The sequence below is a fragment of the Bos indicus x Bos taurus genome, chromosome 15 (assembly GCF_003369695.1).
Source record: "Bos indicus x Bos taurus breed Angus x Brahman F1 hybrid chromosome 15, Bos_hybrid_MaternalHap_v2.0, whole genome shotgun sequence".
Taxonomy (NCBI): Eukaryota; Metazoa; Chordata; class Mammalia; order Artiodactyla; family Bovidae; genus Bos; species Bos indicus x Bos taurus.
In genome coordinates, this window is record NC_040090.1 from 17,969,399 (window position 1) to 17,990,330 (window position 20,932).

Sequence of the window (20,932 nt, forward strand, 5' to 3'; positions counted from 1 at the left end):
ATTTACCGACTGTATAGACACTTTTAGTTTCTTCTAAAGATCATCCAATTCACAGATCTTTTGTATTAGTCAGCTCTTGCTGTGGAACAAATTTAGCAGTGCCAAGCAACACGATTTGTTATCTTGCCTAGTTTCTGAAGTTTGGGGATCTGGGAGCAGCTTATCTGGGTGGTTCTGGCTAAGGGGACTCTTGCTAGGTTGCAGGCAAGTCGCTGCTGAGGGCTGCAGCCACCAGAAGGGCCCCAGAAGGGAGGATGTGCTCCCAAGCTCCTTTGGGGGACTGTTGTCAGGAAGCGTTGGCTCCTTTCCATGTGAGCTTTGCATAGTTGACTTCTCCCAGAGTGAGTGATCTGACAGAGAGAGTGACAGAAAGAGAGGCTGAGAGAGGAGAGCAGTCCTGCACAGCTCACCACCATGCGTCTGTCCACTCCTATGTGGTTAGCAACAGGGATAACCCTAACTTTGCTCCCGTATTTTTCTCCTCAATCTATACCATGATCACTGATCCCATCCTTTTTACCTCCTCAGTGCCTTTCAAGCCGCTTCTCTCGGTCCGGTTGCATACTGGATGTTGTTGCAGAGAGGGGAACCTGGGGCACCAACCATCCAGTCACTGACCCCCAGGCTGTTTTCCCATGACCCCCACAGAACCAAGTTCATGGTTCTCAAGGCCTGCCTGCACCTGTAGCCTCCCAGTACACGGTCTTTCTCATCTCTTGTCCTCTACTCTCCCTTCCCTCTGCGTTTCTTCAGCTCTGAAGTTCAATGTCACCTTCTCAGGTTAACTTTCCTGACCTTCAGACCAGATTGGATCCCCTGGTTACCTGCCTCTGGGACGTTCCATCTTTTGGCGGGATCTTTTGCTGTGGTGCACAGACTCTCTAGCTGTGTCGCATGGGCTCAGTAGTTGCAATGCAGACTTCATTGCCTGTGGCATGTGGGATCTTAGTTCCCCTGACCAGGGATTGAACCCATGTGTCCTGCATTGCAAGGTGGATTCTTAACCACTGGACTACCAAGGAAGTCCCCTTCCCTACAGTCTTTAACAAATGTCAGAATACTTTTTTCTTTAGCACCTGGACTGGGCCCACTCGGGTCAGACCTCTCAATTTGTCTTTGAAAAAGTGCACAGTCTGCCCCTAGACCTCCAACTGGGAGCATAACTATACAAGGCAATATATTTTTCAGACACACATTGGCTTCAAATCAATATAGGAACATAACCTGACTTCCATCACCAGAGCTATGGGAAATGGTACCTATTTCAAAATGAAACTCTAAGATTAGATGTTCATAACAATCAGCCTTGATTGAACTACCATTATGCAGGCTGGCCTCATTTTAATCTCATCAGAATGATAAGGCAGCTCTCACCTCCCTTTTACTGATGAAGAAAGTGAGACTGCTGCTTTCCTGGTGGCTCATATGATAAAGAATCTGCCTGCAATGCAGGAGCCACAGGAGATGCAGTTTCAATCCTTGGTCCAGAAGATCCCCTGGAGGAGGAAATGGCAACCCACTCCAGTATTCTTGGTTGGAGAATCCCATAGACAGAGGAGCCTAGTGGGCTACAGTTCATGGGGTTGCAAAGAGTCAGACATGACTGAGTGACTGACACTTTTCACTTTCTTTCAAAGTGAGACTCAGAGGAGCCAATGGATTTGTCCAAGTTCACCCAGCCGGTAGGTAGTAGAGCCTTGGTTCCCCCTGGGACCTGGTGTCTTTTTCATGCCACCATACCCTACTGCCTTCCCTCGGAATTTTTCCATGTTTTGGTCCTTTCCCCACCCAAAATGGCTCAACTATATGTCAAAATGGCACAACTACATGTAACTCTTGAGTTAATCACTTGGATTGGGGTCCCGGTTTTTGCCAGAGTTCTTTATAAAGCTTTGCAGCTCATGGCATAGCAGAAATTTTTATTTAAATTGAAGTTTACAAATAACACATATGAAAATCAAGAACTGGTTTCCCCAAGAGATTCAAGAGTGCAATGACCATGAAGGAAGGAAGCACGCCCTCTTTCAGCAAGTTCCATAAAGAATGACATAGAGCAAGAAGAATGTGGCCAAAGAAAGAACCACAGACTCACCTACCCGCTTGCCCAGCTCCCGGTGGAAAGGGAGTGGAGCTGAGCCAGCCCTGGAGGCACAACATCATTGCTTGTTGTGTAGGTGAACAGCCGGGATTCATTAGGGCTGGAGACTTCCATGGCGGGGCCAGTTAGAGCAGGCTCTGGTGGAAGGGCCCTTTGTCTTTCCCCCAGACCTACCCTTCTCCATCTCTGGCCCTGGGTGACTTGAACTTTGTGTTTCGTACAGCTGATAAAAACCAAACATAATGACCAGCAAGCAGTCTGGGATGCCTCTCGTAGGCTTACAGACGGGTCTCACCCTAGCTATTCCCTCTGGCTTGCCCTCAGTGGTCTCTGCTTAAGCTGCTGATCTAAAAAAGTTACAGCTTGGAGACTGGGGAGCTGTTGTCATTCACAAGACAGCCTCCACTGCGGTTTCTTTCCGTGTATTCACATGCAATCAGCCTCCCATGGCAGTGAAAAAGGTCCAGGTTTTTTAGAGTGCCTCATCCTTTCATGTGAAAATTAGTGGGGATTGTGACTTGTAATTAAATGGGTGGCCCGACTCCATCTACTCCAGCCAACTGTTGATTTCTGAGTGCTCATTATAAGAAGATAATTTTTAATTCCAGGTATCGTTCCGTGTTCCCTAGCATGGCACTTTGCCTCTTTTACATTCAGCCTTTCCAGTGATTTATTTCTCCCAGAAGTGGATGTAGAAAGTGAGGGCAGGAGGGGGAGAGAATCATAATAAAAATAGTGTTTTCTGAGTACTTAGGTAGGCTATAGTCCACGGGGTCGCTAACAGTCGGACACGACTGAGCGACTTCCCTTTCACTTTTCACTTTCATGCATTGGAGAAGGAAATGGCAACCCGCTCCAGTGTTCTTGCCTGGAGAATCCCAGGTCGGGGGAAACTGGTGGGCTGCCGTCTATGGGGTCACACAGAGTTGGACACGACTGAAAGACTTCCCTTTCCCTTAGTGTATTTTAGACACTGTTCTGAGCTCTTTACTCCAACCCCATAGGGGCAGGTACCATTATTCTCCTCACTTAGCAGATGAGAAAACTACAGCCATCACAGGTGAAATAACCTACCCAAGTGTACACAAGTAGTAGTGGTCCACCTGGATTCAGCACTAGGCAGTGTGAGCCACAGCAAGTGCTCTTAGACAAAAATAGAAAAAAAAAGGGAGTGGGAGGGAGGGTCCTAAAAATATCCGTCGTGCAGTTTATAGCCTAGACTCAATCACTGTATGTACCAAACCACTTTCCCCAAACCCAACAAATATGTGGTGAATTTTTCGATGTTAACTTGTGAAGATCAGTGATTCTAAAAAACCTGGATGTTTGCAGATCCCTATTGTTTGAGTGAACTCTGGGAGTTGGTGATGGACAGGGAGGCCTGGCATGCTGCAATTCATGGGGTTGCAAAGAGTTGGACACAACTGAGTGACTGAACTGAACTGAACTTACTGATGAAATTTTGAAGAAGGCAGTGACTTCCTCTTGCTCCAAAAACTGCCAGAAAAACTTGCATATCAATTCCAGAGGTTCAAAGGCCCTGCTAAAAGTCCTCCAGGTAGACCCCATGGAACCTGGGTCAAGAATCCTGATTTAGAACAACACTAAACTCTATCGATATGAAAAACTGAGTTAATGGAAAGAGAGGAAGCTAAACTTTCGTAGGAAAACTGAAATTTATGTAGGGTTGTATGACCTCAGACAAACTACCCACCTTTTTTGTATCATAGTTATCGCTTCCCTCTTCCTCTCCCAGTCCAAGCTAATTGTCAAGTTCAACAAGGTAATATGTGATCGCTGCTTTCAGTTCCCCAGAGGAACGTGCCCCACTCCTTTTTGAGAATTCCTTTCCAGGTTCCCTAGTCCTAGGAAATTTGCAAACCCAAATTAGTGACATTATTCCTGAGGGCGTTCCAATAATAGATGTGAAGGCCTGTTTCCAGTCCCCTAAGCCTGGAGCAGCAAAGACCTTTCAGTAGAGACTTCTTTAGAGAGTCACATGCATTAACTGGGGCCCCGCCCTCGTGGGCTAAATTGCTGTAGGGATGAAGCTGCTGGGTAGACTCGGAAGGTGTGTGTGTGTGTGTGTGTGTATGTGTGTGTGTGTGTAGGTGAGGGGAGACAAGGGAAGAAGGAAGTGGCATTGTCAGCTAATGGGAGAAACAGATTCCTAAGAGGCTGTAATACTGAGGCAGGAGGTAGAAGCCTCCCTCACACCCCCCACCCCCCCAGGGTAACGTGATTGGAGATTCATCCCTAAGCACTGGAACTCCAAGAAGAGATGAGCAGAACAAATAAGGGAGGAGGCGGGGCCCTGCCCAGTCCACGTATTTCTTGCTCTCAAAGTCCGAAGACCTCCCCGATCACACATGTGCAGGATAGCTCCTTGGAGGTCAGAGGGGAGTGATGCTAACTAATGCCAAGCTACCCGTATGCCTTTTTGGTAAAATCCATCTAGGCTAAGAGATGCAGGCATGCACACACGTGGGAGGATCCTGAGATATACCAAGTATGGACTGTGAACCAGACAAATCAAAATGATTGGCTAAAGAAAACCCTGGAAGAAATACCCCATAAAAGTCATTCAAACTGCCACAAGGGCACGACTCAGTGACTCTCAGAGTCCCCTCGTGTGTCTATCCACACCTACTGTACTCTTTTTCCCTCTTAATAAACACTTTACTTATCTCACCACTTTCTATCTTTGAGGAAATTATTTTCTGCAAAGCCAAAGGGCCAGGGCCCTTGTCACTGACCGCTGATCTAGGAGCTAGGATCTGGTACTTTCACCGCCACACCCTGGCCTCAATCTCTGGCTGGGAACCCATGCCCTGCTCCAAACCATTGCAGGCTGAGGCCACCCGAGATCGTATCCTATGGTTACTTGGGAACCATGTCAACTCCTCCCTATTTCCATCACCAAAAGACTAGGGCTGAGTGACCAGCAAGAAAGTAAAACTCTCCTCTTCTAACCTCCTACCCAGCTGCCCTTTGGCACTTCCCCCACCCTCCCCTTTAAGGTTGTTTTTGGTGCCTGTTTTAACAAATTTCACTTTAATAGAGAAATTGAGGGTGAGGAAGAAGGCCCATACCATGGGATTTCCATGGGGTCAGTCTCAGACCGATAATACAGACAATGATGTATATTTATTGAGCATTTAAAATGAGCTTGACCCTGTGCTAAGGGCCTTATGTACATAATCTCATTAAATTCTCCAAATAGTCCACAAAGTATCTTTGGTTATTATTTTCATTTTACAGATGAGACAGTTGAGATTCAGAGAGTTGGTGGTGAATGGAGGATTTGACCGCTAGGTTCTTGCTCCCAGTCTTTTGGCTGCGGTGGGCCCCAGAAGCAGGGCTGGGTTTTAGGGATTTCCCCAAGTGGAGTCCCTTTGGCAGCGCTCCTGCACTCCTAGGCTGTCCTGAGTCCCAGGACTCTACCTTCCCCAAGTTCCTCCCACAGTTTTCCCTTCAACTTCCATGGCTTGCTCCTCGCTCCAGGCTGTTCTCTCTAGCCAGGCCTTGGCCTCCTCCATCCCCTGTTCTGGACACCAGAAAGGCTTTTCTTCTAGGACTTTGCTTTAGGCCCCACACCTTCTGCTCCTAAACAGTCAGAGTCTTCCATTAACTATGGAATAAAATCCAAGCACATGACTACATGCTTTCTCTTTACCTTCTGTCTCCAAACTGTACAGAGTGTTTATCCTCTTGAGTTGGCTTTTGTTCTGAGATATGTGTGTGTGTGTGTTTGTATCAGTCAGTTCAGTTGCTCAGTCGTGTCTGACTCTTTGCGACCCCATGGACCACAGCACTCAAGGCTTCCTTGTCCATCAGAAACTCCTGGAGCTTACTCAAACTTATGTCCACCCTGTTGGTGATGCCATCCAGCTATCTCATCCTCTGGCATCCCCTTCTCCTCCCGCCTTCAATCTTTCCCAGCATCAGGGTCTTTTCCAATGAGATTATATATATGTGTGTGTGTGTATAATCTCAAAACTGTTTAAAAGTCATTTTAATATTTGTTTATTTTATTTATTTGACTGCACGAGGTCTTAGTTGTGGCATGTGGGATCTCTAGTTGTGGGCATTTGAACTCTTAGTTGAAGCTAGTTCCCTGACCAGGGATCAAGCCCAGGCCCCCTGCGTTGAAAGCTTGGAGTCTTAGCCACTGGGCCACCAGGGAAGTCCCTAAAATTCATTTTTTAAAAATTTATTTATTTTTAGTTGGAGCATAATTGCTTTATAATATTGTGTTGGTTTCTGCTATACATCAGCCTGAATCAGCCATAGGGATACATATGTCCCCTCCCTCTTGAACTGCCCTCCCACCTCCCACCTGATCCCAACCCTCTAGGTTGTCACAGAGCATTGGGTTTGAGCTCCCTGCATCATATAGCAAATTCCAGCCGTCTATTTTACATATGGAATTGTATATGTTTCAAAGCTACTTGCTCTATTTGACCCACCCTCTTCTTCACTGTGTTCATAAGTCTGTTTTGTATGTCTCCATTCAGTTCAGTTCAGTTCAGTTGCTCAGTCGTGTCCGACTCCTTGCAACCCCATGAATTGCAGCGCGCCAGGCCTCCCTGTCCATCACCAACTCCCAGAGTTTACTCAAACTCATGTCCATCGAGTCGGTGATGCCATCCAGCCATCTCATCCTCTGTCGTCCCCTTCTCCTCCTGCCTCCAATCCCTCCCAGCATCAGGGTCTTCATCATGTCTTCATTACTGCCCTGCAAATAGGTCATCAGCACCATCTTTCTAGATTCCATATATATATGTGTGTGCATGTGTGTGTGTCTAAAATTCATTTTAATGGTTTACATTGCCATGGATCCTTTGAAGGAAGGATAATTAAAGGATAAAAGGATAAAGTATCCTTTAATTAAACATGTAAATAGTCATTTATTTCCCAGTGGCACTAGATGAACTCAGCCCTTTTTCTTAGAAAGACCTTCCCACTCCCTCCATGGATTGAGATCCTGCCTCTCTCAGGTCCCAGCTCAAGCTTCCCCAGTTCTGGGAAGCCTCCCAGTGCTGTAGGCCCGAATGATCACTCCTTCCAACCTCGGTTCTTCATCTGACCTGACAAACTGAGATCAAGCACGTCCTGAAACCCCAGTGCTTCTCTGAGTTAGACCTGGGTGTCAGTCCTACTCTGACAGTTCCAGCCAAGTGACCTTGAACAAGTCATTTCATCTCTGAGTGTTGGTTTCAGCATCCATACTACGGGGACAGTGCCATCTACTGTACACGGTGACTATAATGGCTAAATAAAACACTGCATACACAGAATTTTAAGAAGCAGTGTGCCTGCTGTCTGGGATTGTAGCTTCTGGACGCAAGCTGCTTGGGTTCAAGCCTGGCTCTGCCATTTACTTGGATGAGCTATTGAATTCTCATGCCTCAGTATTTCTCTCTGTAAGACTGAGATGACAGATGTATTATGAGGAATAAATGAGTTGATACATGTATGGTACTCAGTTGCCTGGCACAGAGAAATTGATCAAGAATGTCAGCTGTTATCTTGTAACACATCCTTCGTCTTCCCTTCAACATCTCATTTGCTATCTCCATACCTAGACTGAATGCCCTCACTACCGGGACAATGCCTGTGTGTTCTTTTATCCCTGAGCCCAGTACCCTGCCTGGCATGTGGGCAGGAGCTCTTTAAGCTGCTGAACTCACCATAAGGGGTACTGTGGGACCATGCAGAATACCCCCAGCAGCCTATAGAGGCAAAGGATAAGGTTTGCAGACTGTGAGCGCTGGGAGCAAACGCTGGGCAGGAAGGAGACTGGGGATACAGGTGGAGGGGGGAGGCGGGTTGACCGCTTTTCTCCCCCCATCTCCAGCTCACCCCCTCCCCCAAGGCCAGGCGTTTAATCTGGCGGACTCAGTGTGTGCAGTCAAAGCACCCACTAGACCTCCCATCCGGGCTGGAGGTGGGGGTGGGGCTTCAGACCTCACCTGCGGTGGGGGGACAGGGGGCCCAGCCCCGGCTACCTCCGCCCCCAATTCAGGGTCCTGCTGGCTTCTCCCCTGCCCTCACCGCCTCGGGGAGCCCAGCCGGACCTGGGCGGGCCTCCGTGCCCCGCAGCTTCCTTTCCAGCCACAGCCCGGGGCCTCCCCTCGTAGCCACACCTCCCCGGGCTCCGCAAGGGTTAAGGCGGCCGCGGAGAGGAGAGGTTTGGGCTGACGTCGCGCCGGCTGAAGGTGGTTCCCCTCGGATGAGGATGGGAGAGCCTGGCGAGCTGAAACCCGAGCTCCCGCTCAGCTGGGGCTTGGGGAGGTCCGCGTAGGAGCCGCCTGCCCGCCGGCCTCCCTCGGTCCCTCCCCAGCAGTCACTCCGGGCACCGCCGCGGGAACGATGGAGCTGGGCTGGTGGCCGCAGCTGGGGCTTGCTTTCCTGCAGCTCCTTCTCATCTCGTCCTTGCCAAGAGGTACTGTGGGTCGCATTCAGGACCCCCCAGGAGGGGACTTTTGTCTCCTGGGGTTAGTTAGGGGGCAGGAGCGAGGTGTCCCAAGAGAGGGTGCTGTGTGTCTGTGGGTGGTGGTGGTGAGCTTTCTTCTAGTGGGAATCTTGGGGGTTTGGCTGGTGGTGCTGAAGTGTCCCTCTTTCTAAGAACGTGACACCGTTTTTCTGCCATCGCAACTTGCGGGACTGAACTCCCTCAGGAAACGTACCAGCTTCAGTTTTATGTGCCTTTTTTTTTTTTTTTTTCTTAAGCTTTTTAAAGCACAAAATTATCGCCGGGGTTCTACTCAGGCTCAGGTGCCCTCTCTGACATGCAAAAGCCAAATATCTACCTGGAAAAAGCCCCCTCCCAGGTGAGCTGGGAGGAAAGAGGTGAATAAGAGCAGGGCTTACAGCGAGGGTATTTGTCCTGAGCATCTGGTTGAGGAAATCTCACACCACAACCATTCAGAACAGATTCCCAGCAAGGGAGAGGTGCTCACTCAGCATATATACACTTCCTTTCCGATAAGGATGAGAAAGAAGAAGAAAAAGCCAGGGTGAAGAGTGCAAGTTGATTTGGGGGATGCGCAGAGTTTATTTAGAAAGAGCTGTGGCTTCTGTGTTTTTCACATGTCATTTTCTGAGCCACAAACCCCACGTCAGATAGGCTTCTGGGGCAAGTGAGGTTGAAACAAGACCCAGACAGAGCTCTTGGGAGCCTCTTGAGCCAGCAGAAGCAAGGGGAGAGCAGGCTTGTCCTGTGACTGCTCCTGGGCAAGCAGGGAAGGAGGACTTCTTAGGAGCATCTGTCCCTCTATGGCTAGAGAGCCAGGTGTCAGGAGGCAAGGTGAGACCTCAAGAGGTAAGATGCACAGGTGATAAAATAGGGCAGCTTTGTGAAGGAGCAGGGAGTGCATAAGCCTTTGTTACTCCCCACTGTGGGGGTTACCTGACACCTGTGCTGGTGACCTGACACCTTTGCTTTACTTAAGAAGTGGCTGCTTCGTTGCTGCATGGAGCTGGCAAGTGCCCAACAATGAAACAGAGGAAGTTGGGTGGTGAGGGTGTAGAAAGCCATCAGCTACTGTAGAAGGGAAGCCGGACCTTGGCACATGTCGCTTCATGGTGAACAAAAACCGAGATACATGAAAAGCACCCCCGCCCACTTTAGTCAATACTTTCCATCTACCTGCCAGCCCCAAGTGAAATCTTCCTTGGTGATTTACTCTCAAGCTGAAGAGTGTTTCATTTGAATTTTGCCTTATTGGTGTCTGAAACAGCCCAATAATGTAGGGAGAAGGAGCCCGGGAGGGTGGAGTCTGATAATCCTTTAACCCAGCCTCTTGCCTGGGGTTTAGTTGGTGGCTTTTCCTTGAGACATGTCCCTGTTCCACCTCTGCCTTTTGGAGCCGACCTTCCAGGGCACAGTGGCCCAAGCCCAGCTCCAGAGGAGCCAGCTTCCTCCTATAGTGCCAGGGCTCCCACGTGTAGTTTTCTTGTCCCCGCATCTCTTTTTCTAACGTGGCAGGTGAGATGGCTGAAACCCATAAAAGCTGAAAACTAAAGCTCAGCTGCCCCTTTTTCCTTGCCCAGGATCTGAAAAACCCGTTTATCCCTGACCTGAGAATCTCTTATACCTTTTACTCAGGAAAGAAAGCTGACTCTGGTAAAGAATCGCCTGCCAATGCAGGAGACAGGGGTTCAGTCCTTGGGTGGGGGAGATCCTCTGGAGAAGGAAATGGCAACCCAGTCCGGTAGTCTTGCCTGGTGAATTCCATGGACAGAGGAGCCTGGCGGGCTACAGTCTATGGGGTCATAAAGAGTCAGACGCGACTTAGAGACCAAAACAAAACCAACAACAACAAAAAAAGCCAAACAGAAAAGAAGAGCTTCAGGGAATGTGCATGGCGTCTGGGCAGCCAAGCTGCTGACTGAGCTGGAGAGCAAGGCTATTTCATTGTCTGTCAAACATTCACGTTTAAAGGGAGCACAGAGGGATGGAGTGGAGAAGGAAAATATTTCAAGTTGTGAGCGAGTGAGTCCACTCCCTGCTGGAATTCTGAATCTGGCCCCCGTCAAGGAAAGCTTAGCAGCATATTTCCTCTAATTACTTTTCTAAAAAGAGCATTTGATGAGATGTAAACACCCACTGGGATGGCACGGCAGACGGTTGTTGCTCATCGACTCGGGACACGTGTCTGAGGATGAGAATCCAAACATCAGGCCAAGTGATAACCCAACACAAACAGCATGTGAGGGGAGAAACCCAATTCCACTGACTTCACCAAACAGCAGTCGCTCTGCCAGCAGGATCCAGCCTAAAAGGAACAACTCATTGAAAAGATGTGACTCTGGGGAATGAAGCTTTCACATGAATAACTTCACAAGTGTTGCTTCCAACAGACATTAGCTGGTGGGGAGCGAGCATCCAGGCAACCGGGGAGGATAATTTGAAGCCCAGATATGCAGTGGGCAGGAGCAACAGTGGAGAGAGGGAATGTGGAAAGAAAGCAAGGGGGAAGGAGTGGCAAGAAAAATTAGATGTTGGTTTATAATGGGATGTGTTAGCAAATTCCAAGGAGAGAGCTATGAAAATTGGGCCTTCTTGGCAGAGCTAGATTTTTGTGGGGACTATGAAGAGGGTTTTCTCTTGATATATACTCTGAGAATTCCTAGCTTTTCCAACAGGGAAATAATTTGATGGTGGGATCATGGGTTTCAGGAGCTAGGAGTGACTGGAGAGATCATTTAGTCAGAGTACCTTAAAAGGCAGAGAGCGAGGGGAGTAAACCTCTGAGCATTTATGATGGGCTCAGTGCTTAAACCGAAGCAGGGTAGGTGCTGTTATTTCCCAGATGGGGTTTAGAGAGGGTCTGTGACCTATTCAAAGATACATTAGGCAAGGTTCCTGGAAAAGTGAAACATTTGATATAGCAATTCCACCTCTGGGAATAGACACAAAATAAATGAAAGCGGAAACTCCAGCAAATATTCATACACTCGTGTCCACTGCAGCGCTATTGCCAGCAGCCAAAAGGGAGAAACAACCCACGTATGGGTAAACAGAATGTGGGTCTATACACACAACGGAATACTATTCAGCCTTAAAAAGGAGTGAAGTTCTCAACGTGGATGAGCCTTGAAAACATGATGTGAAAGAAGCCAGACACAAAAAGATAAATACTGTATGATTCCATTTATGTGAGGTGCCTAGAGGAGTCAAATTCATAAAGGCAGAAAGTAGAACAATGGTTACCAGGGGCTGGAGGAGAAGGGATTGGAGACTTAGTGTTTAATGGGCTTAGAGTGTCAGTGATCTGATGATACATTCTGGAGATGTATAGCAGTGATTGTTACACAGGCCATTGGACTGTACACTTAAAGGTGATCAAAATGGTAAATCTGTGTTATTTACATTCTGCTGCAGAAATGATTCCCAGGTGGCGCTAGTGGTAAAGAACCCACCTGCCAGTGCAGGAGATACAAACAGATGCAGGTTCAGTCCCTGGGCCTGGAAGATCCCCTGGAGAAGGAAATGGCAACCCACTCCAGTATTCTTGCCTGGTGAATCCCATGGACAGAGGAGCCTGGCAGGCTACCGTCCATGGGGTCTCAAAGAGTTGGACATGACTGAAGTGACTTAGCACAGTACAGCAACATGATAAAAAGAAAACACAAGAAGGTTAGTGGAGCCTGGGGTGAGCCCAGACTGTCAGATTCCTGAGCTCAAGCTCACCTGGTACCTGGCTGAGAAACTCACACAGCTAACAGCCTCCTACAGTGATGCGCATGTAATCGCGGCACGGTCTCAGGACACACGTGGCAGGAGAGGGTCCTTGCTCTCTCCCATGTGGGTGGCGCTGTTGTGTCGTGGGGTGACTCTACAAAGAGGAAGACTATCGCATGGAAGGGCTGGCAGCCTTTGGGTAAAGGTCTTCAGAAGTATTCAGCAGTGCTTGAAAGGTTTTGAACCTGAATGCTTTGAGGTGGGCTGGGTCCTCTGTCTGGTCTGACACCCCACTTCTCAGTTCACAGGTGTCTTACCTGCTAGTCCCTGCTTGTATTTGCCTTATTGATCTCTGTTCTTGGGAGGGATGGGGGAGAAATGGGATGTGAAAGAGAGAAAGTGGAAAGCTGGGTGCTGAATGGGGAGAGGTACAAGTGAGCATTTTGCAGCGGACAGGAACATAAATGTATTTTCACTTGTGTGTGTTGTGGAACACAATCTCACCTCTATGACCACCAGTAAAATGTTTTATGAATGCCCTTGAGGGTGAGCTGTTGGTTGAAGTTGAGGGTGAGGTTGGGTGTTATATTTGGGTCAGTAAGCTGGGGACAAAGCACCTTTGGATCCAGAGGCAGAGATGACCTGGAGCATGTAAGTCCCTTAGAAATATCCAGAAGCCTTAGGGAGGGCTTTGGAATGCTACTGGCAGGGACTGTGGTTTTGACTTAAATTTATCTGCATCTGGGTTACCCTGGCTAGACAGCATCGGCTGAGATTATGGCGTCTCTTGGTGTCTGGAGGACCTAATGATTGGCCTTAAGTCAGAAAATTATTTCCATCTGCCCTCCTAGGGGTGGCCGATCCCGATGCAAGAGAAAACCTCTCTACCTGCCTTTTCTGAGCCTAGTTCTAGAAGCTGCAATTGATTTGGGGGGAAGGGTGCACATTTCAGTAGTAAATGAGGGAAAGTGATACCCTGCTCCTCCCCTCATGTGGGAAGACCTGTCACCCCCACTTTGTGGATATTTGAAAGTCACAAGAGCCCAGATCTCTCTCATTTTATTTTAAAGGGGAGGGAAAACCAGTGTTTATATTTTCTAATTCCTGAATTCCAGGGCAGAAGACCCCGAGGCCAGCTGGAGCTTTGAAAGCTACCAGATCAGTGGCAGAAAGTTATCAGATTTCAAGCCTGGTCTGTGTTTAAGGAGTTCTGTTTGACAATCATCCCAAGATCTGGGCCAAAGCATTAGGTTTATAATGGAGAGAAAGAAGTAAAATGCAGGAAAAGTCAAACTCCATATCTATGAACAAAACCACTCAGGGAAGGTAGAGAATTAGAGTTGGCTGGAGATATTTCTCTTAACCAATGGGACTTTCTACTACTCACTGCCCAGTGCTGTTCCTTTCGTTGTTCTCGGTTGCTATTTGTGATACAGACACAGAGCCTGTGTGGGTTGAGAGTGGAGTAAGGAGGGCTGCACATCAGATATTTCACCTGTAATGGTGGAAACACCAGTGGTGGAAGCCTCATACCTAAGGGACCAGATCCCAAATAATCTACTGGTATTTGTGGTAAATACCAGGCATTCTCCTATATGTTTTACATGTATTCATTCAATCCTCACAACATACCTAGAAGGTAAGTAGTTATTATCCCTAGTTTACATACTGAGAGGGAGGCACAGTACTTGCCCAGGTCGCAGAGCTGGACATCAGTGTTTTGAACCCAGTCTGACCCCATAATGCATGTACGGAAGCAGTAACACTGCTATAGTCAGTAGTGGTATAGAAGATCTACCAACTATGGTAGATCTTCTGTCTGTATTTTGGCCAAAACATAAGGAATCACAGTATTAGTAAAAAGTCCTGGTTATCCTGTGGATATTCCAAGAGCTGATATTCCCCAGCCCCTGAGTCAGTAAGGTCACATGCTCAGCACTATGGAGGCCGAATGGATGTAAGTGACGAGGGAGAGACCTCAGCAGTCCCCGTGGGACCACGTGGAACCCAAGAGGAGCCATTTTCTAGAGGAAACAGGAATGTTAAGCAGATCACAAATCCCACTCATTTCTGGGTAGCTGTCCACAGGCACATGCATCTCATTATGATTAGACATGGGAAGTGAGAATTTCTTTGTCTCATGGTCAAATTTTATAATCAAAATCACGTTTCTGTTTGTGGAGTGACAGAGTTAAGGCTGAGACGTGCTTCATGCCTGGCCCTGAGACCGTGGAGCACTAGTCTTTTATGGATTTATTCTGTCAAAATCGTCAATGTGTAAATTCTTAGGTGATGGAACAGGAGTAGCAGGCCTGGCCTGAATAAGGGGAGGCATTTTTCTTTCTTCTTTTTTTGGCATAACACAGCTGATGGATATTGCAGGGGATGGAGATGCAGCCTCCCTCCATTAATACTGAGATGGATTTTAACCAGTTCATTCCAACCTTGAATGAGGATCTGCTGTCTTTTGAGTCTTTTGTTGAGTGGTTAAGAGAGCCCAAATGAAGACACATGTTTCTGTCACCCTTCTGCCTCTGGAGTTGGGGACATGCCTTTATCCCTGCAGTGTAGGCATCTTTATCACTGCCCTCTCCGAGACTCTGGTTGTTTCAGGGGGCTGAGTTAGTGGTTTGGCAGCGAGTGTCGGTAAGTAGAAGTCTGGTCAGTTGGTTTGGTGATTGGAAAACCAGGGCTGCTGCTGCCAGAACAGAGTGAGGAACACATTCAGGCAACTTTAGCTCATGGGGAGGTGCAGCAAGTGTCCTCATAAGCTGAATTTATGATTGGTTAAAATAAATTTCCATCTAGCTTAGTGGAAAACCACTGGGTGGAGGAGGGATGTTGGCCTGGTTTGCTTCAAATCAAATCATTTGAGAACTCTGGCGAACTGAAGTATCAGTTTTTCAAACCCAGTTCTGTGCCCATTTACTTCATAGGATTCCTTTGAAGATGATCAGTTAATCCCCTATATTGTGCGACCCCACTTTGGAAGTCAGTGGTGATGGTGGAGAACATCTAGGAAGCCCAGGACAAGTTGCCTGAGCTTAGCTTCTAGCTGGTAGCATCTATTCCCATGTTTTAATATACGACTTCCTCACCTGGGATGCAAGCAGAAGGGAGGGCTTGGCTGGTATAAAGAATCTTTATTGCCTTACTTCTTGTTTGGCTTTCTGCCTCCCACTGGGTGGTTGACTGCTTGCTTCTAAGTGATGTTCAGCCTCCTTTCTCTGCAAACCTGGCTCCCCTGGCCAATTCACTGGTGGAACAGAACAAGTGAATATTCAAGTCTTCATGGAAATGAGATACAAACTGTAAGACACAAAAAGCAAAATATATTTAGCAGTAATGGACCCAACTGGGGCTTCCCTTGTGGCTCAGTGGTATAGAATCCACCTGCCAATGCAGGAGACTCAAGTTTGATCCCTGGGTCAGGAAGATCTCCTGGAGGAGGAAATGGCAACCCACTTCAGTATTCTTTCCTGGGAAATCCCATGGACAGAGGAGCCTGGCAGGCTACAGGTCTTGGGGTCGCAAAGAGTCAGACACGATTGAGTGGCTAAACAACAACAGAAGTGGACCCAATGGATTCCCTGTAAAATAGACTCCTAAAGGTCATAGCAGGAGCCATTTCTAACAGCAGTCTTTGTCACAAATAACCTGACCCTGGAAATCACATATGCCTGATATGTCTGCATTCATATATTTATTCAACAAACTATCTAGAGATAGCAGGATGAATGAGACCAGTCCTTTTCCTAAAGACACTTGTAATCTGTTGAGAGAGGTCATGGTCTAGCCTGGTGTTTTCCAAAGTAGGTTTCATGAGATACTAATATTAAAGGATATTCAGCAGAAATAATAAAACCTAGGATGTCATGGTAAAATAAGTTTGGGGAATGTGGGAATTAACTTGGTACAAAGAATATTATAGACTCAGCAAAGCCCTACAATAAAGCAAGCTATTACTAGCATTTAAAAGGTTGTTCAGCTGCAGAACCTCTTTTCATGTCAGACCTTATACCATCAGTGGATTTGGCACTCTATGGAACACAGTTTTTTTCAGGTCTCTTGTTCATAATGGATAAAACATTGAAGAATATCTCTCTCACCATTATGGAGGACAAGGTAAGAAGGGAATTTGAAAATCTATAAAATTGGAGCGTCTCTTCGGCCTTCTGCTGAGAGACAGGCAGGAAGTCTGTTGTCTGCTCACTTCACACTTGCTGAGTCGTTGAAAGAACCGTCGGGGTGATCCCGGCCCTGTTGTTGTGATAAAAGTCCTCACCAGCATCGACCTGCGTAGTTCACCAAGAAAGCTTATTCTTGACCTACAAGGTGCTCACAGTAATGTGATTGCCCTGGGATCATTGGGTGGAATGAGGTGTGACTCTGATTAAGGTGCACGTGGTGATGTGACAGTCCCAGGGAGTGGTAAGAGCTGTGACTTGAGTTCCCCACTTAGGTTGTAACCTTGGTGACAGTTACACTGTCCCCACCTCAAAAATGAGGAGAATATTCGAGCATCCTTCTAGCTCCTGGGAACATTGAGTTCAAGATCCAAGTCCATTCATTAACCTCCCCCGATCTCAACACACATGTTGCTTTGTCTCCAATCTTTTCTTATTTACCCTCCTGTCTGCTAGTTTGGGTATAGCTCAGGCACCATGATCCTGATTTTTACAACCCGGAAGCGGTCTGGGCTGTTTACACTGGTGCTGTATCCCATAGAGACAGCACGTGAGTTTGAGCTGTTCATCAACCCCTTGTTTGCTGTTTCTGGGAACAGCTTTATTCCTCCCTTTCCTAAATATTGTTCTTGTTGGCATGCAACACAGTTTCTCCCTTAGCCCTCCCGTTGCCTGCCTCCTGTCTCTGCCCAGACTTGTTTCAGATTGGATGACTACAGTGGCAATGGATAAGGAATGAAGCAGCTCTTCCTTTTAAGGGTTTTCTGCCCAATCCATAGCCTTCTCAGCAAAGATTTAGCTCTTCCTGGCCATTGTATGTATTTCGTTTTTGCTGCGGATATCTTAGTATGGATGTGTTCAAGTTTGAATATACATGCATACAGAAAAATAAAAGTATAGGTATGGTTGTTGTTGTTCAGTTGCTCAGTTGTGTCTGACTCTTTGTGACCCCATGGACTGCAGCACACCAGGCTTCCCTGTCCTTCACTGTCTCCTGGAGCTTGCTCAAACTCATGTCCATTGAGTCGATGATGCCATCCAACCATCTTATCATCTGTCGTCCCCTTCTCCTCCTGCCTTCAATCTTTCCCAGCATCAGGATCTTTTCCAATGTGTCAGCTCTGAGCATCAGGTGGCCAAAGTATTGGAGCTTCAGCTTCAGCATCAGTCTTTCCGATGAATATTCAGGATTGATTTCCTTTAGGAAATAGATATAGTTATGTATACACTTATGTGTGTATATGGATGGATATGTATAAACATGGGGTGTAGAGTATTATGGTTTAAAACATGGGCCAGAGTTTGAATCCTGCCTCCATCATTTGTGGCTCTTTTCTTGAAAAATTACTTAACCTCTTTCATGTGGCCTTACAACCTTCCAACCTGTACACTGAGAATAATAGTGTCTTTATTTGAGTTTGAGAAGGGAATGGCGACCCACTTCGGTATTCCTGCCTGGAGAATTCCATGGACAGAGGAGCCTGGGGGGCTGCAGTCCATGGCTTTGCAAAGAGTTGGACATGACTGAGCGACTAACACACACACATGAGATAACCTATTTACTTTTAAATTATTATTGGGATATAGTTGATTTATTATTGTTTTTTTTAATTTATTTTCATTTGGAGTATAATTGCTTTACAATGTCATGTTGGTTTCTGCTCTATAACAGCATGAATCGCTATATGTGTACTTATGCCCTGTCCCTCTTGAGCCTCACTTCACCTTCCCCATCCCATCCCTCTAGGTAATCACAGAGCACTGAGCTGAGCTCCCTGTGCTATATAGCAGGCTCTGGAATAGCACTGAGCCATAAAAAGGAATAAATTGAGTCATTTGTAATGATGTAGATGAACCTAGAGTCTGTCATACAGAGTGAAGTGAAGTTAGAAAGAGAAAACCAACTACAGTTGATTTATAATGTGTTAGCTTCAGGTGGACAGCAAAATGAATCTGCTACACATGTACACATATCCACTCTTTTTTAGATTTTTTCCCCATATAGGCCATTACAGAGTGTTGACTAGAGTTCCCTGTGATATAGAGAAGGTCCTTTTTAGTTATCCATTTTATATATAGTAGTGTCTATGTGTCAATCCCAATCTTTGATTTATCCCTCCCTTCCAATTTACCCTCCCTCCTCCTTACCCTTTAGTGACCATAAGTTTATTTTCTACATCTGTAATTCTATTTTGTAGATCAATTCATTTGTCACCTTGTTCTTAGTTTCTACATATAAGTGATATCATATGGTATTTGTCTTTCTCTATCTGGCTTACTTCATTCAGTGTGACAATATCTCGGTGGTCCAGTGGTTAAGACTGAGCTTTCACTGCAGGGGGTGAGGGTTCGATCCCTGGTTGAGGAACTAAGATCCTGCATGCCACATGGCATGGCCAAAAAAAAAAAAAAAAAGAGAGAGAGAGAGAGAGCCTATTCAGTATAATGCTTTGCAAAAAGGAGTACTCAGGAAATTAAAGTCATCTTCTGCTCTTCTCTTTTCTAGTATTTTTCCCACTAGCACAGAAGGAATTAAGAAAGAGAAGTATTGGGTATTCTGTCTTTAGTAGGCTGGAATTTACATGGTCCTTTTCAGGCTCACTTCATCTTGGTGCACAGTCCTATCCTAGTCATCTGTCACCTGTGACTCTGTGTCAGAAAAAAAAATCTCCTAAAGATTCACCGTATGTTTATTTCTCTGAGACTTGCTTTCTCCCCTTGCTTTTATCATGCATCTGCCTTCCAACCTTAGGGTGAAATGCCTTCCACATGCCTAAGTTTGTCCATGTGCTGGATTCTTGCAGGGATTTGAGGGGCTGGAGTCTTGCAGAGTGGGGGATTCTGGGTCAGTGATGTTGTCTCCCAAACATGAGATGGTGCCCATGGCCACCTGTTGTGATTCAAGGGTAGAGCCAGCCAGGAATCCTCAGGCCAAAAGAAGTTCCCCTTCATCTTGTTCAAGCTTGTAGAGCTGGGGGAGGCAGCTATAATGAGGACTAGCCTGCATGAAGCTGCTGCCAGCTTAGGGCTTAGTGAACCATAGGACATACCATTATAAACGCATCACCCTCGTTCAACCTGACATCGGCTCTTGGCCATCTGCTTCTGCTTGGCATCAGTGAACCTGAACGTGAACACAGTAACACTGACTCTGGAGGCTCCTGGCAAAGGGATAGATGTGGTTGACCAAGGCCCCCATAGAGCCCTGGCAGACTCTGGCTCAGAAAGAAGGTTTTAAACATGTGGAGGATTGGGGAACAGGTGGGATTGTTTGTAGAATTCTTATGTCTGAGGAAATCCAGATTAGATTTTTAGGGTAAGCATAAGTGTTATTGTTTTCTTAAGGAAATATCTTTTCTTGTATTACTTTTAAAAATATTTATATATTTTTGTCTGTGTCGTGCAGCTTGTGGGATCTTAGTTACCTGACCAGGGATTGAACCTGCACCTTCTGCAGTGAATGCTCAGAGTCCTAACCACTGGACTGTCAGGGAATTCCCAAGTTTTATTGTTTCTTAATTTATATATTCTAATGCTTTGCTTGAATAATATTTGCTGGGTTCTATGGCCAGGAACTTTTAGGTGCATTATTAAAAAATTTTTAGTAGCCAATGCTAATTAAAAAAATAAGATCTATTCAGCTCATATTGCAGTGTTGGAAATAACCCAGAAGCAGCTGTCTTTCTGTGCGAGGGATTTCTAGCACAGTTGTTGAGGATAATGGCAACTTGGGGCCCTTCCAAGATGCTCAAGTTTGGGCTTCATTCCCTTTGGCTATAGATGCAGAATTTCTATTCCTAGAAGAGAAGCAGCAGGAGGTGAGGTATGTCCTATTTAAATAGGTGTCTGAAGAGGAGGTTTTAGAGAGAAGAGATTAGGAAATCTAAAAGCAAGGGGGAGGAACTCAGAATGCCATGATAGAAACAAGAACAGACTGCTTGAAATGCCATGTATGTGTGGGCCTCTGAGGGAGACAGTTACTCACCCCTCTTGTTCCCCTAGCCATCTGTATCTTAGCCACACATGTGATGGCTTAAAAAAATTTTTTTTGGAATATAGTTGTTGATTTACAACCTGAAACTAACACAATATTGTAAATCAACTATACTTCATTAGAGTATATTAGAATGTACAGCAAAGTGAGTCAGATACATATATATATATACACACACATTCTTTTTCAGATTCTTTTCCCATATAGGTTATTACAGAATTCTGAGTAGAGTTCTTTGTGCTGTACAGTAAGTCCTTGTTCACTATCTGTTTTATATATAGTAGTGTGTATACATTAACCCCAGTCTCCTAATTTATCACTTCCCCCCATGTTTCCCCTTTGGTAACCATAGATTTGATTTCCAGGTCTGGGAGTCTGTTTCTGTTCTGTAAGAAAACTTCATTTGTATCATTTTTTATTAGATTCAACATATAAGTGATATATATTTTTTCTTTCTCTGT

At 46.2% G+C, this 20,932-nt stretch overlaps 1 protein-coding gene across 1 annotated transcript in view; it reads left to right on the top strand.

Annotated features, from left to right (window-relative positions):
• The first annotated feature begins 8,261 nt into the window (after positions 1–8,261).
• PAMR1 (peptidase domain containing associated with muscle regeneration 1) overlaps positions 8,262–20,932 on the top strand; it is a 77,799-nt gene continuing 65,128 nt past the window's right edge. The window contains exon 1 of the mRNA XM_027562665.1: positions 8,262–8,546. Coding sequence (XP_027418466.1) covers positions 8,474–8,546 — 73 coding nt within the window. The 5' untranslated portion in view covers positions 8,262–8,473. The remainder of the gene's footprint in view (positions 8,547–20,932) is intronic.